This window comes from Chrysemys picta, chromosome 3 (genome assembly GCF_011386835.1).
Source record: "Chrysemys picta bellii isolate R12L10 chromosome 3, ASM1138683v2, whole genome shotgun sequence".
NCBI lineage: Eukaryota > Metazoa > Chordata > Testudines > Emydidae > Chrysemys > Chrysemys picta.
The window spans coordinates 70,430,958-70,447,570 of NC_088793.1; the positions used below are offsets into that span (position 1 = coordinate 70,430,958).

A 16,613-nucleotide genomic window follows, 5' to 3' on the forward strand; every position below is an offset into this window, starting at 1 on the left:
AGACGTTACTTTTTCTGCCTGAACATGCTGGTCATAGACTCACATAAATGTAGGGCTAGAAGGGACCTTGAGAGGTCATCTTGTCCAGCCCTTCCCCCCCTCCCCCCTCCCGGCAGGAACAAGTATATCTAGACCATCCCTGACAGATATTTGACAACTTGTTCTTACAACTTCTAAAGATAGGGACTCCACCACCTCCTTGGAAGTACTGGAGTACTTAACTATTCTTATAGTTAGAAAATTTCCCCCTAATATCTAACCTAACTCTCCTTTGCTGTACATTAAACCCTTTACTTCTTGTGCTATTTTCAGTAGACATGGAGAGCAGTTGATCACTGTCATCTTTATAACACTCCTTAACATATTTCAAGACTGTTGTAAGTTTCCTCTTCAATCTTTTTTTCTCAAGACTAAATATGCCCAGTTCTTTTAACACTTCCTCACAGGTCAGGTTTTTTCTAAACCTTTTCTCATTTTTGTTGTTCTCCTCTGGGCTTTCTCCAATTTGTCCACATCTTTCATAAAGTGTGGGGCTCAGAATTGGACAGAAGACTCCAGCTGAGGTCTCACCAGTGCCAAGTAGAGTGGGACTGTTAACTCTCATGTTTCACATACTCTCCAAAATGATGATATCCTTTTTTGCAACTGCATCACATTGTTGGCTTATATTCAGTTTGTGATTCACTATAACTCTCAGATCCTTTTCAACAGGACTATTGCCTAGCCAGCCATTCCCCATTTTGTATTTGTACATTTAATTTTTTCTTTCCTAAGTGTAGTACTGTGCACTTGTCTTTATTTTATCTTGTTGATTTCAGATCAATTCTCCAAGATCTGTTTGAATTCTAATCCTGTCATCCAAACTGCTTGCAATCCCCCCCAGCTTAGTGTCTAGTCCATTATTGATGTAATTAATGAAAATGTTGAATAGTACCAGACCCCGGACAGACCCCTCAGGGACCTCACTAGATATGTCCTCTTAGTTTGACAATGAACAATTGACAACTACTCTTGAGTATAGTCTTTCAACCAGTTATGCACTCATTGCATAGTAGTTTCATCTGTATCCCTAGTTTGCTTAGGGGAATAACATGTGGGACTCTGTCAAAAGCCTTACTAAAATCAGGATACATTGCATCCATTGCTTCTCCTTTTCCATTAGGCCAGTAACCCAGTGAAAGACGGAAATTTGGTTGATTTGACATATTTTGTTCATGTGTTGCAGACACTCTGTCACATGAATACCATACTTAACTAAATTAGGGGGTGATCTAACTAGATGCTGAGTGCCCTCAACTCCCCTTATTGAGTGCTTCTCCAATCCTATCCTGTGAGGTGGTGAGCACCTTCAGCGTGCATCCCAGGAGGAATTTGGATACTATGCAATAGGTAGTATGAAAACCTAGCTAGCTAGAGGTGCTCAGTATCTCACTGGATTTGGCCCTTCATGATGGAAACTCCTTTGCAGATAAGTTTCAGAGCATTAGTCTTAGTAACTTAGACAGTGTCCCAGATATAAAATCTTTATGATTGCTTTGTTGTTTTTCCTTTTGAGACTCATCCTTTTCTGGTTGTAGAAATAACAGACTATTCCCACCGAAATCATTGCTAAGGGGAATTTAGACAGTGGTGGAGTTCGGCCCAGGTGTAACATTTTTCTTGGTGTTTAGAATGCATGCTGCTTACCAGGAATGGCAGGATATTGCAGTGAGACTCTCTGAGGGAAACTGTTCTTTTATCATTCTCTTTGTACGTCTGTTTCTCTGAAAAAGGAGGGTTTGTCACAATTTTTCTTTAATTGGCAGAAAGGCTCGTTCCCTCCTCTGGTGAATTCATTGGCAAAACCCTCTGGGTATGTCTATACTGCGATAAAAAACCTGTGGGACCAAGTCTCAGGGCCCAGTTCAGCTGACTTGGGCTCGGGCTGCGGGGCTATAAAATTGCAGAATAATTGTTTGGGCTCAAGCTGGAGCCCTGGGCTCTGAGACCTTCCCCTTGTGGGGTCTCAGCGCCCGGGCTCCAACCCAAGCCTTAACATCTACACTGCAATGTCATAGCCTCACAGCCTGAGCTCTGTGAGCCTGAATCAGCTGACCCAGACCAGGTGCAGCCATGCCTGCGGTCTCTTATTGCTCTCTAGATCTACACAGGTCCACTGAAAGCCTCCTGTACTTTTTTTTTTTTTTTTTAAAGAGTATTTTGTTCGTGTTGAAAAAAAATCTCATTTCAATTAGGAAGGTTTGGGTGAATTGCTTAGTAAATATATACTGTTGGTTACACTTAGAACAGGTTAATTCAAAGCAGCTTGAAAGCATTTCCTTTCAGGAATGAACAAGAGGGGGCACAGGTGCTGTACAAAACATTAGTATTTGGCTCTTTCAGTTACTCCAACACAGTGCCAACCAAAGCATGCATTAACCAGGAGAAGAAAGCTTTAAACATCAATACATTTTCCAGTGCTTGTAATACCTCTCCTGAAAACATAAGTACACGTGTAACCTTCCTTGTTATATTGCCATTGAACTCAATGGAACTGCTTAAGTCAGGAAACTTATGCACATGCTTAAGTATTTGCAGGATCAGGACATTAGTCTAGGAAAGGTTTCTGAGGCATAAAATGAGTGATGTACCCTATATGAGCAGTTGATGATTATTCTTGCCATCTATTAAAACAAATTAGAGTGGCCCATGAGGCACAAGAAGGAACATAGTACAGCTTAAAATTAGTATAAAAAGTTACGCAATGGATCCTAGTTTTTAGTTCAAAGCTGAAGTGTGTATAAAGATCTTTTACAACAGATGGATTTTATATAATCAATGTATCAAAATTCTGATCAGTCAAGTAGCACTAAAATTAAGTGTTTCCTCCATTTTCTGTTTATTAGCATGATAGATGTTAATTTTAAACAGTAACACAGTGCGACATGCGGAAACTGACTAGAGAAATAACTGATATTTATGAAAAAATGGACCAGTATATCAAATTAAATAAAATGTATGAGCCTGGGAATATTATTCTGGAATACTTGTCAATGGCATGGGTGTCGATCCGCATGCTGACGTATCTCTGGCTTTTCCTCCTGCTTGAACTCCTTTCAGAACCAAGTGTCAGCTGCATCATCATTCTGTCTTGTTTATCTCCATTCTCAGACACATAGTGTCCCAGTTCATTCACATCCCCATCGCTGTAGCTGCCGTCCATCATCATGGTCCGGGGCTGAGGTAGTCCGCAAGTACAAGGAAGCTGTGAATAAGGTTGAGTGTAGTTATATGAGATAGGTATTTGGAACTATCTGGTCCTGATGCTCCTCCTCTCCTTACATAGGCAGAGGGAGCAAATCCTGGTGGAAACCAGGCTGCTGGGGGAAGAGGAAGAGAGAGCAGTAGCAATGGAGTTGGGCAACAGCTCCCTCTGTAGCATGCCCTTCCTGGGGACCTTTTCTTCCCTTGGTGTAGATGCTGCAAAGAGCGTGAAAGAGGGAATCATGCTGTCAGGGGTGAGGGAAAGCAGGGCTGTCCCTGGATCCAGCTGGATGGAGCCCATTTTACCTTTGTAGCCCCGATCACTGGGCTTCACGTTGTATAATTTGTAGTATTTACCATCTTTCATACTCTTATATGACAACAAAGGATGGGATTTTATTTGTCAGGTTACTATAAAAATTGTGAAGGATTGTCCATGCTGGAAGAGCGTGGTAAGCTCTAGGACCCTACAGAAGAAGATGGGCTCTTCTGCTGAATCAGCCAAATATCATGTATTACAACTAGGGCTGTGCACGAACCGCAATTTCTGTTTCTCAGGAAATTCTGCTATTTTGAAATTTGCTTTCATTCTGAATTACCTGCAAAACAAACTTTTTGTGTTGTTTCATCTATTCTTTTTTAAAATGTTATACTTTATAATAATATACGTTTCTACAAGACAAGTTGTTGCAAAACAAAAAATTGAGACACTTCGTTCTGATAGGATTGAAGCCTTATTGAAATCCTTTGGTTAGTTTTTTTCTAAGCAAAATTTTGTCGAAATCAACATGTTGCCACAGAATTTTTGATTTTGATGAATCGGCATTTTCCAACGGAACAATGTTTCAGTGGAATATTTTCAACCAGCTCTAGTTAGAACCCTGTGTAAAGGTGCAGAGATTCCTAGCATGAGAAAGCAAAATTGATAGGTCCTGTTAGCTCCACTCCAGGTTATAAAGAGGGCTGGAGTCTCTCCTTGAAGCAGAGGGAACTATGGGGAAGGAGAGAAGGAACTTGCAGGGAGAAAACCTTAGGAAAAGCGAAGCTCAAGAGGAAAGCATAGGTGCAGGATTTTGTTGTTGTTAAACATAACAGCAAAGGCAAAGGCATAAATTTGAATCATCGCAGTCTAGACTGTTTCTGGAGAAGGGTGGGAACTCCACTTCTTTACAATTACAAATATTCCTGAGAGGATGCCCATTTTTAATGGCACATTGTAAACAGAGCCTAAGATGTGTTTGAATCTTCCTTGTTATCTGAACACCCACTCCATTCACAATACTATTTCTATCTGGTGCTATTTGCAAGTTAGTCTCTTAACTACAAAAAGAGAGAATTTAAAAGAAAAGATACCAAAAAGTCACATTACAATATGAATAAGGATTTTGTCCGGTTGACTTTACATGCTGAAGAAACTTCAGTGGGATAGGGTTCCAGATAACATTAGCTAACCTTTAAACTGTCTAACAAGGAACACTGTACTGACACTTTTTGTACACGCTCTATTCTTCTAAGGAAGCTTAGATTTTTCACATTGTGGATGCCGACTTTTGAAGCATGATCAGCCCATTCAAACATCTATTACAATTACATACAACAGCACTGGACATATAAACTCACTTTGTCTCGCAGTTTCCTCTCTTTCCGCTCTTGCACCGTTGTCAGGTAGTTCACTGCTGCATATTCCAATACTGAGAGAAAGACGAACACAAAACTGACCCAGAGGTAAATGTCCACAGCTTTGATGTAGGAAACTCGAGGCATGGAGGCGTTTACACCAGTAATGATTGTAGACATGGTCAGTACCGTAGTTATTCCTGGGAACACACCATCATCCATTCAGACATAAACAGTGAAGACAATTCAAACTGTGTTCTTTACTGCAAACATGAGGTCCTATTTCTGAAGTTCTAGTTTATCTTTAAAATGTCTTTTTTCAGTTTCAGAGGTGGCTTAGTGGGATCCAGAAATCCCTGATTTCTAACTCTGATTCTCATACTAAGGGGTTGTCTTCAGTACAAAGTTAACTGTGTGTTCTTATTTGAGTGCTGTCCCTAACCCGAACTTCCATCCACACAAAAACCTCTCGTCCAGATGCTGGGGTGCTTTACACGGGAGGCAGTTAATGGGAATAAAGGCTAACACTTGACTGCTGCCAACCCTCAAGCTTCTAACATGAGCACTCTGCAGTGTGGATGCAGGCTAAGCAACTCGGGCACTGTTAATTTTCCAGTGCCTTTCCACAATTCCCCCTAGCCTGGGTTTTTGTGCCATCTGCCTACTCCCTGCTTCTGCACTGGGAGTCACCTACCAGCTCATATACATTGGTATACATTTGAGCCTCATATTGCACGTGGCTTGCTATACCTGCAGCATTTCTATTGTGCTTCTACAGCATATGAACAGAAGAGCTGGTGCCAGGGAGATCATATTCCCACCATCCTGCCAGCTGACCAGAGACCGACACCAGGGATTTGGTGGATCTCTGGTGTGAGGACAGCAAGCCATGATTTGGGAGGCAGGACACAAAATCTACAGTTCTATGATGTCATCTCCAAGAAGCTAGCTGAGGAAGAGATCTACCAAAAAGGACCTCAATGTCAAGAGAAAATTAAATCCCTCAAGAAGGAGTAGCAGAAGACCAAATGTCATAGTACCCAGCTCAGCAACTCCCCAAGAATGTACCAGAAGTGAGCTCCCTTGGAGGCAGAGAGGTTAAGGGCCAGAGTCTGATAGCTTTATTCAGGCTGAATAGTACATTATTCTGTGAGAAATCCCACTGATTCTAGCAGGATGTCTCATGGATGAAGGTACTACTCAACATGCCAGAGCATGAGAATCTGGCTGTAATTAAGTTGCCTCCTGCTATTGTTTGCCATTTGTAAAATAGGGATAATCCTATATACCTCCCTCACAAGCAGGGCTGTTAGCAGGATTAATTACTTAATGTTAGTAAACCGCTTTGAAAATGAAAAGCTCTACATAAGCACTATGTTTTTACTTTCTATTGCTGTAACTCTCAACTAGGTTTCTAAGCTTTTGATGTCACTGCCTTGATATAAATGTGAACCATTTTGTAATTAAAACATGAATACATATGTTCCATTCATATCTGTTGTATGTCTATACATATTCTCTCCATTAAGCAGGTTAATTTGCAATAAATAAGGCCCTGATCCTGGTTCAAGTTGAAATCAGTGGGAGTGGGATTGGACTCAAAGTCTGTGAGATATGTTAATAATGATTAAGGATAAGATATTTAGAACATTAATTTTAAAGGAAGGGATGTGTCTAAGATCCCAATCTTACAAAGTAAGCCAAGGGGTCTGCCTGCATGTAGTTCATTACAGAACTGAGAGCTAAATCCCATAGACTTCTTTGAAAATATCACCTAATATTTTAATTCCAACAATAGTTAATTTTATTGTAAAGAAAAATGTTGCAAGATTGAACAGAGAGTTGCTGATGCTGGTTTTCAACCCTTTTTCTGCTAGAATTTGTAAAGTGATTTGAGACCTATGGATGGAAAATGCTCTGTACTTGCTATGTATTATAATTAGGGCTGTCAATTAATCACAGTAAACTAAAAAAAATTAATCGCAATTAAAAACATTAGTCATGATTAATTGCACTTTTAAACAATAGAATACCAATTGAAATTTATTAAATATTTTAGGATTTTTTTCTACATTTTCAAATATATCAATTTCAATTACAACACAGAATACAAAGTGTACAGTGCTCACTTGGTATTCTCTTTTATTACAAATATTTGCACTGTAAAAATGATAAAGAAATAGTATTTTTCAATTCACCTCATACAAGTACTGTAGTGCAATCTCTTTATAATGAAAATGCAACTTACAAATGTAGTTTTTTTTGTTACATAAGTGCACTCAAAAACAAAACAATGTAAAACTTTAGAGCCTACAAGTCTACTCAGACCTATTTCTTGTTCAGTCAATCGCTAAGAGAAACAAGTTTGTTTACATTTTGGCAGATAATGCTGCCCACTTCTTAATTACAATGTCACCTGAAAGGGAGAACAGGCATTCACATGGCACTGTTGTAACTGGTTGTGACATTCCCCTGGTGTTATCTGGACCCGTGATCGGCTAGGTCACTCCAATCCTTGACTGTGGGAGCCAGCCTTACCCTGCTCTGCTGTGAGAACCCCCACTCCCTGGCCGTTCATGCCACAGCTTCTGGCATGTAAGCTGCTCCTTGGATTATGCAACTGAATGACACTAGCCAATACCTCCGGTCCCAGACACAACCCTAGGAATCTCCGTCTTGCAGTGTCCAATTATGCCCACAGGACACTGCAAGCTTATATGAGTTTGTCAATTTAGCAAAGAAATTGATATGTACCAGGCTTGTTATCCCAAGGGGAGCCTCTGACACGTTTCAAACCAAATGCACTGCTTCAGGTAAAATAAACAAACAAATTTATTAACTACAAATGATAGATTTTAAGTGATTATAAGTCAAAGCATAACAAGACAGATTTCGTCAAATGAAATAAAAGCAAAACGCATTCTAAGCTGATCTTAACACTTTCAGTGCCCTTACAAACTTAGATGCTTCTCACCACAGGATTGATGGTTGCACTTCAACCTTTGATCGGCTCTTCAGTCATTTGGAGGTGATATCTGTAGATGGAGGTGGAAGAGAGAGGAAGAGCATGGCAAACGTCTCTCCCTTTTATCATGTTCTTTCATCCCTCTTGGCTTTGCCTCCCCCCTCAAGGGTCAGGTGAGCATTACCTCATTGTAGTCCCAAACTGTCCAATGGAGGGTAGATGACTCACTCGAGAGTCCAACAGATCCTTTGTTGCTGCCTAGGCCGGTGTCCTTGGTTCCTGTAAGGCTGGGCTGGGTTTGTCCCACACATGCCTTGATGAACTGCCCCTCTGTTTTTGGAGAGTTTTGCCTGGGCTTGTTTTAAGCCATCAAGACACATTTTCAGCCTCATAACTATATACGTGAAATTACAACCTATAACATTACTATAATAATGCTCAGTGCATCATGAGCTTTCCAAAGACACCCAACATAACAAACTTTGCATTGGATACTACACAATCATATTATAAGGATGAACATGGGGGTGCCGGGAGTGTTCCCCTGAGACACAGAGTGTCACAAGGTATTTATGTGTCAGATGCGCTAAAGATTCATGCTTTGGCCATCATTCCAGAGGACATGCTTCCATGCTGATGACACTTGTTAAAAAAATAATGCGTTAATTACATTTGTAACTGAACTCCTTGGGGGAGAATTGTATGTCTCCTGCTCTGTTTTACCCTCATTCTGCCATAGATTTCATGTTATAGCAGTCTCAGATGATGATCCAGCACGTTGTTCGTTTTAAGAACAGTTTCACTGCAAATTTGACAAAATGCAAAGAAGATACCAAAGTGAAATTTCTACAGATAGCTACAGCACAGGGCCAAGATTTAAGAATCTGAAGTGCCTTCTAAAATCTGAGCGGGTTGAGGTGTGGAGCACACTTTCAGAAGTCTTAAAAGAGCCACACTCTGGTGTGGAAACTACAGAACCCAAACCACCAAAAAAGAAAAACAACCTTCTGCTGGTGGCATCTGACTCAGATGATGAAAATGAACATGCGTTGGTCTGCACTGCTTTGGATTGTTATCGAGCAGAACCCGTCATCAACATGGACACATGTCCTCTGGAATGGTGGTTGAAGCATTAAGAGACATGAATCTTTAGCACATCTGGCATGTAAATATCTTGTGATGCTGGCTACAACAGTGCCATGCAAACACCTGTTTTCACTTTCAGGTGACATTGTAAACAAGAATCAGGCAGCATTATCTTCATAGAATCATAGAAGATTAGGGTTGGAAGAGACCTCAGGAGGTGATCTAGTCTAACCCCCTGCTCAAAGCAGGACCAACCCCAACTAAATCATCTCAGCCAGGGCTTTGTCAAGCCTGACCTTTAAAACCTCTAAGGATGGAGATTCCACCACCTCCCTAGGTAACCCATTCCAGTACTTCACCACACTCCTAGTGAAATAGTTTTTCCTAATATCCAACCTAGACCTCCCCCCACTGCAACTTGAGACCATTGTTCCTTGTTCTGTCATCTGCCACCACTGAGAACAGCCAAGCTCCATCCTCTTTGGAATCCCCCTTCAGGTAATTGAAGGCTGCTATCAAATCCCCCCTCACTCTTCTCTTTTGCAGATGAAATAAGCCCAGTTTCCTCAGCCTCTCCTCATAAGTCATTTGCCCCAGCCTCCTAATCATTTTCGTTGCCGTCTGTTGGACTGTCTCCAATTTGTTCACATTCTTTCTGTAGTGGTGGGCCCAAAACTGGACGCAATACTCCAGATGTGGCCTCACTAGTGCCGAATAGAAGGGAATAATCACTTCCCTTGATCTGCTGGCAATGCTCCTACTAATGCAGCCCAGTATGCCGTTAGCCTTCTTGGCAACAAAGGCACATTGTTGACTCATTCAGCTTCTCATCCACTGTAACCCCCAGGTCCTTTTCTGCAGAACTGCCACTTAGCCATTCGGTCCCCAGCCTGTAGCAGTGCATGGGATTCTTCCATCCTAAGTCCACCTTCCATCCTATATCCACCTTATAGTCCATTCATCCAATCCATACTGGACAGTATCAAAAACTTTGCTAAAGTCAAGGTACATTTATCTTCTGCAAATGTAAACAAACTTGTTTTTCTGAGCGATTGGCTGAACAAGAAGTAGGAATGATTGGACTTGTAAGCTCTAAAGTTTTACATTGTTTTACTTTTGAATGCAGGGTTTTTTGGTACATAATTCTACATTTGTAAGTTCCACTTTCATGATAAAGAGATTGCATTACAGTACTTGTATTAAGTGAATTGAAAAATACTATTTCTTTTGTTTTTTACAGTGCAAATATTTGTAATAAAAATAAATATAAAGTGAGCACTGTAATCTTTGTATTCTATGTTGTAATTGAAATCAAGATATTTGAAAATATAGAAAACATCCAGAATATTTAAATAAATGATATTCTATTGTTAAACAGCACAATTAATTACAATTAATTTTTTTAGTCACTTGACCGCCCTAATTATAATTATATAATAACAGAATGAGAAAATGAATGCTGTGTTTGTTCTTCACTATGTTTTTGAGGTGCATCTATCATTTGTGATACTGACTAATACAGTTAAAGTGTTGTTAGGGTAATAAAGAAGAGATGAATGGGGTCAGCCTATCCTAACCTACATGTGTAAGTGTGAGCAAGAGCAGTAGATTAATTCAGTGGCTGAATTCTAAGCTATGTGACAATGTGGTATGGCATATATCAGAGACCGGGGGTTGATGCTGATGAGATTGTCTCAATAAGTAGGTCTTTGCTAGTGTATGGTCATTCAGGTGTGCCGATTACAAGATTATTTTTACCTAAAGGGACCCTGGCAGGTACAGCTCTGCGATCAATCCAGAAAGACACCCAGGACAACATGACCATCAAAGTGGCAGGGAAATAGGTTTGCAGCAAGAAGAAGAAGATGTGGCGGCGTAAAGTGAAGTTAATGTACAGGCGATTGTACCACCCTGTACCACAGAGAAAAGGAAAAAAGGATAACTAACACCAAAGGAAAACCATCCACAAATACAATATAGGACATTTTGAGATCATTTCAACATCCACAGTGGAACAGTGCTATACTTTCTTATAAGAAAAATACTACAAGTGACCACTACAGGTTCATCTCCATTTAAGAGCAGAGTGGATCTTAATCAAACCATTCATATTCTTGAAGTCTCATCACCTCACAGGACTGGACCTTTAGAGCAAATATCACACCTGTTCTTGAAAGCCCCCTGGGCAAGGAATTCCTGTTGCAGTCAGTTCTGATTGGAATAATGGGAGTTCTATGCAGAGAGGGCTTATAGGATCGGAACCTTCATTGTATATATAATTCTAACAAATGCACCAGATAACTATGTGGATATAAATTTAAAATTGCCAATTAGCTTTGCATCTGCAAATCTTCCCACACTTCAGTCAAGGACATTCCCAATTACTGTGAGGTCCAGCTGTAATGCTTCCATACAGGGATTATTATTCTTTATATAACACTACAAATGTACCATTACACAGCACTGCACAAAGGGAGAAGTGTGATTGTGGCAGGGTGTACCAGGCCCTGCAGTCCTACCACATCTTGCCCCAGGAAAGGGAGCAGAAGAGGTGAATCCTCAAGGCTGCCTAGAGAGCTGCAGGGAGCAGCCAATCAGAGACCACAAGCCTCATATAAAAAGGAGCTTCTGGACAAAGCAGTTCAGTTGCTGGCTGGAGCCAGAGGACCAAAGAGGGTGCTCCTGGCTGGCTGCAGGAGCTGGAGGGCTGGACAGATCTGTGCTGTCTGGAGCCAGGCTCCAAGGATGGTGCTCCTGGCTAGGTGCAGGAATTGCAGTACCTGGACACAGCAGTTGCTGGCAGGGACCAGGGAGCAAGGAAGGTGCTCCTGGCTGGTTGCATGGACTCAAGAAAAACTTCAGCCCTGAGATAAGGATGAAGGTACTGGGGCCGTGGGGAAGTGGCCCAGGAAAATGCAGCAATTAATAAAGGGATGCAGCAGGCAGCATTATAGAGTCCCTGGGTCAGGACCTGGCGTACTGGGCAGGCCTGAGTCCCCCCCACCAGCCACTAGGGAAGTGGCTTATGAAGAATCTCCAGGGAGGAAGCCCTGGGGGCACTTCTCCATACCAGAGCAGGGACAATTTGAGAGAGAGCCCAGAAGGCGTGAAAGAAAGTTTGAAGGCTAACCCAGGCGGGGCTATAACCAAGGTACTGCAATAGGCCTTGATGGCCTGATAGAGGATTGAACCCAGGGACGGGACTGCAGGCTGACACCAGCAGAGGGCGCTGTGATAGGCTCTGTTGGACTGATTGAGGCTCGAGCCCAGGGATAGGGCTACAAAGACTGTACTGAGGGCACTGAGGTAGGCCGTATTGGATCACGTACCCCAGAAGGGGTCTGTTTTGTGTGTTTGTTTCACACATGACTGTGTGTGACTTGGACGGATGGCTGAGTCACTGGAAACCTGCCAGAGAAGTTAACTGCCAGGTGCAGCGAGAGAGAGAGTGCAGGCACACACACACGATAGTAGGAGTTCATGTGAGGTGAGTGGGCCCCATCACAAGTGGTACCAGAGTGGGATCCTTTTGGCCTGACCCCTGAAAACAAGGGGTACTACAATGGAAGAGGTGATCCGCCTGCTAGTGGCAGGATAGCAGCAGCAGGTAGCACTATGCCGCAGAAGCAGCGGACCCAGGCCCTGCTGATGCAGCTGTTGGAGAACCAGCAGAACACTCAGTTTGCAGCACAATATCAATGGCAAGAGACCCACTCCAAATAGCAGGTGTGGATACAGAGATGCTTGAGCCGTATCACACCCAGTTGGTTTACCAGGCTGGAGGCCTGAAGCCCAGCCGCGGAGATGTTATGGGCATTTAAGATGGGGCTTGCCCTGGGGTGAATGAGGGAGGAAGGGCAAGGCTTAATTGCTTTGATTGTGGAGAGGTGGGCCACATAAAAAGGTTTTGCTGCAAGAGGAAAGGCAGGGATCCCAAGGATTAGCCAGATGAGAAGAGAATGTCTGATGGTGCAAATCCCTATTGCTAGAGGCACCAGAGCTGACACCAGAAACAGTGACGACTATCACAGTGCAGCAGATCCACCCCGTGAAGAGTGTAGGCATACAGAAGGGAATCACTCAGGTCACTGAGGCAGAGCCTGCTGGTCTCCGATGGGCTGTTCCCTGCAGCCTCTTTAGGCAGCCTGCAGAACTCACCTCTTCTGCTCCCTTTCCTGGGGCAGGGTGTGGTAGGACCATGGCCCTGGTACACCCCCTCACAGTGATGAACAAATAATTAAGTCCTAGTTTGCAATTCTGCATGAACTTTGCCTATGCTTCAGCCCTTGTAGGAAAGGGAATGCCTTAGACCATTTGCTAGTGAGTCCTTTGTGACCAATTGAAGGGAATTTTTATGGGCCCCAGAGGAAGCCACATACCAGTCCATCTCGTAAGGGAGAGGTAAAGTTGATCTCATCTGATTGGGGAGGGAGGGGAGAAAGCAAAAATCTATCATAATTTCATAACTTTAGTAAAAATCACTTACCTGTACTGCTGTAAAAGGCAAGCTTTGTGGTGGTGTGAAACTCCTGTATAAGGAACTGGGATAGCGATATCCTCTCATCCGTTTTTAGGGAATCATTCCCATTCTTCCAGTACAGCATTAGATCATCTTCAGTGTAGGCATCTAGGAAAATAGGAGTAAATCTTTGGTGCAGTGCAATTATACCAAATAGTATCGACTCTACAGTTCAGAATGTGTCAATATGTCTTCAAAGGTAGGTACAAAAGCTTTGGGGGAAACAGCAAATTTTCTGCCAGTTTAGTCCAGTATTAGTGATGGTCATGGATGATTGTGCATGTGATTATGGTTAGGGCTACAATTTAATTATGGGTATTTTTAGTAAAAATCATGGAGCGATAAACAAAAATTCATGGCTGGTGACCTGTCCATGACTTATACTATAAATACCCCTGACTGAATCTTGGGGGGGGGGGGGGGCATTACTGGGGGGGGGTGAATCTGGGAAGAGGGGTAGCTGGGGTCCACTGTTGTGAGACTGAATGTCCCGGGGGGTTGCTCCAGCCGCCCGGGGACTGCTGCTCAGGCAGTCCCTGGGGCCAACTGCACCAGCTGCTGCTCAGGTGGTCACCAGGGCCAGCCGCCCAGGACTGCTGGAGCAGTAGCTGGTGAGGCTGGTCCTGGGGCCGTTCCAGCAGCGGTTGGTGTGGCTGGCTGCTGGGCCACCTGAGCAGCTGGCTCTGGAGCCAACTGCTTGGGCAGCCCTTGGGTCAGCCACACTGGCCACCACAGAAGTCACGGAGGTCGCGGAAAGTCATGGAATCTGTGACTTCCACAACCTCCATGACAAACACGGAGCCCTAATTATGATAAAGGATCATTCTGGTTATTGTTATGAGTTGGTTTAAGCCTTGTTATGAGTGGAGTTAAAACCTTGTTGAAACTGCTGTGTGAATGCACCCTTCATTTAAAATGGTTGTAAGAAACACTTAAGGCCTAATAGAGTCTGACCACACACTAGCAACAGGGGGGCAGAGGGTTCCCTCCTCTTCTGACCAGGTAGGTGAGTGAGTCTGTGGATGTGAAAAGGTAGCTGAGAGGGCAGACAAGAAACTGAGACTGAGGCAGAGCAAGAAAGCCAAGCAGGAGTCTTCAAACATGATGTGACCCTAGAGGATCCCTAGAAAGGGCTTTTGGGTCTAGGGTTGGCTAAAGAGGGTTGGGGCTGGAAACAAAGAAGCTATTCCCTTGTTTTGGTTCCTCCTGTGTTCAGAGGAGCAGGACTTGTATACATCTTGTAAATAAACAAGACTGCATCAAATAAAATACCAGCCTCCATCCATTTCTACTCTCAACTGGAACATCCTCAAGGTCCCAAAATTTGACTAGTTGCTTGGGTGAAAAAAGTGGTAACTTGGATTTCAAGATGCCTTAGCCCTGCATCTTGCAGAGAGTTATGGTGACTGCTGTAGGACATAATAATCACCTCTTTCCTTGTATTCCAATTAGATTTAGTTGTTTAGTCTTGGGTTTTATATCAGGGTTAGTTATTCCCAGAAAAAAGACAAACAAACAAAACCCCACCCCAACCCCAAAAACAATCGTTAAAGCAGCATTAAGATTGCAAATGCTTCTTAACAATCCAAGGGGAAAAGTACGTCAATAGACTATAGTTGTTTAAAAATACACCTCTACCCTGATATAACGCTGTCCTCGGGAGCTAAAACATCTTACCGCATTATAGATGAAACCGTGTTATATCGAACTTGCTTTGATCCGCCAGAGTGCGCCCGCCCCCCGGAGCACTGCTTTACCGCGTTATATTCGAATTCATGTTATACTGGGTCGCGTTATATTGGGGTAGAGTTGTATATATGTATGAAAGCCAGGACATTCAAAGATAGGTCAGATTTAGAAAAAGGAGCTCCATGGGGATGCTAGTTTGGATGTATCTTTAGTTTATACTCTGGATAAATTTGTGACGCATATTAAGTACATTCATTTATTTGTTGAGTAGTACAGTGCAGTGGGATTAACTGAGATAAACCACACCTACGATTATTGTAACTGAAAGAGAGTGGAGAAAAAGCTTTCCTAGTTGTTTTCAGTTTGTAGACTTTGGTCGGACTTGCAGGTTGCTCTGCACTTCTGAAAAACAGGCCACTTACTTAGGTGTCTTACATAAATTTAGGAGCCTAATTTTAGGTTCCCATATTTGAAAATATTGGCCTACATATGTATCCTGTTTACTTACAACTTTCAATTTCCAGTGAACACGTCTGTGTGTCCAGGGGGAAGCGACTGAAATCCATGTTGCACATTGCAGTTACTGTGACCCTAGAAATGAAAAATACATGTTTAAAAACTTTGTTATCTTTATGAATGAAAAATGGTAAAGGAAAAACAAAAACTGCAAGTTAGTTTTGTATCAAATAAAATATAGTCCCTACATTTTCAAACAAACCCACATATTACCAGGGATTGAATTAAAAGGGGGAAAAAATGCTATTAGCCCAAATTCTGCCCACCTACAGTCCTCAGCTTAAACCTCTCCAACGCATCATCAGTGATCTACAACCCATCCTGGACAATGATCCCTCACTCTCACAGACCTTGGGAGTCAGGCCAGTCCTCGCCCACAGACAACCTGCCAACCTTAAGCATATTCTCACCAGCAACCACGCACTGCACCATAACAACTCTAACTCAGGAACCAACCCATGCAACAAACCTTGATGCCAACTCTGCCCACATATCTACACCAGCAACACCATCACAGGACCTAACCAGATCAGCTACAACATCACCAGCTCATTCACCTGCACATCCACCAATGTTATATATGCCATCATATGCCAGCAATGCCCCTCTGCTATGTACATTGGCCAAACTGGACAGTCACTACGCAAGAGGATAAATGGACACAAGTCAGATATTAGGAATGGCAATATACAAAAACCTGTAGGAGAACACTTCAACCTCCCTGGCCACACAATAGCAGATGTAAAGGTAGCCATCTTACAGCAAAAAAACTTCAGGACCAGACTTCAAAGAGAAACTGCTGAGCTCTAGTTCATTTGCAAATTTGACACCATCAGATCAGGATTAAACAAAGACTGTGAATGGCTATCCAACTACAGAAGCAGTTTCTCCTCCCTTGGTGTTCACACCTCAACTGCTAGCAGAGCACCTCATCCTCCCTGATTGAACTAACCTCGTTATCTCCATACTGATTTATAC

The 16,613-nt window shown here is 42.7% G+C and overlaps 1 protein-coding gene across 3 annotated transcripts in view; it reads right to left on the minus strand.

The window, feature by feature from the left end:
* Positions 1–794: 794 nt before the first annotated feature.
* Positions 795–16,613, minus strand: part of GABRR1 (gamma-aminobutyric acid type A receptor subunit rho1) — an 87,824-nt gene continuing 72,005 nt past the window's right edge. For all 3 annotated transcript variants that reach the window (XM_065588199.1, XM_065588200.1, XM_065588201.1), the window contains exons 6-10: positions 15,628–15,710; positions 13,398–13,538; positions 10,670–10,822; positions 4,864–5,060; positions 795–3,244 (exon numbers count right to left, since the gene is read on the minus strand). In XM_065588199.1, coding sequence (XP_065444271.1) covers positions 2,957–3,244; positions 4,864–5,060; positions 10,670–10,822; positions 13,398–13,538; positions 15,628–15,710 — 862 coding nt within the window. In that variant the 3' untranslated portion in view covers positions 795–2,956. The remainder of the gene's footprint in view (positions 3,245–4,863; positions 5,061–10,669; positions 10,823–13,397; positions 13,539–15,627; positions 15,711–16,613) is intronic.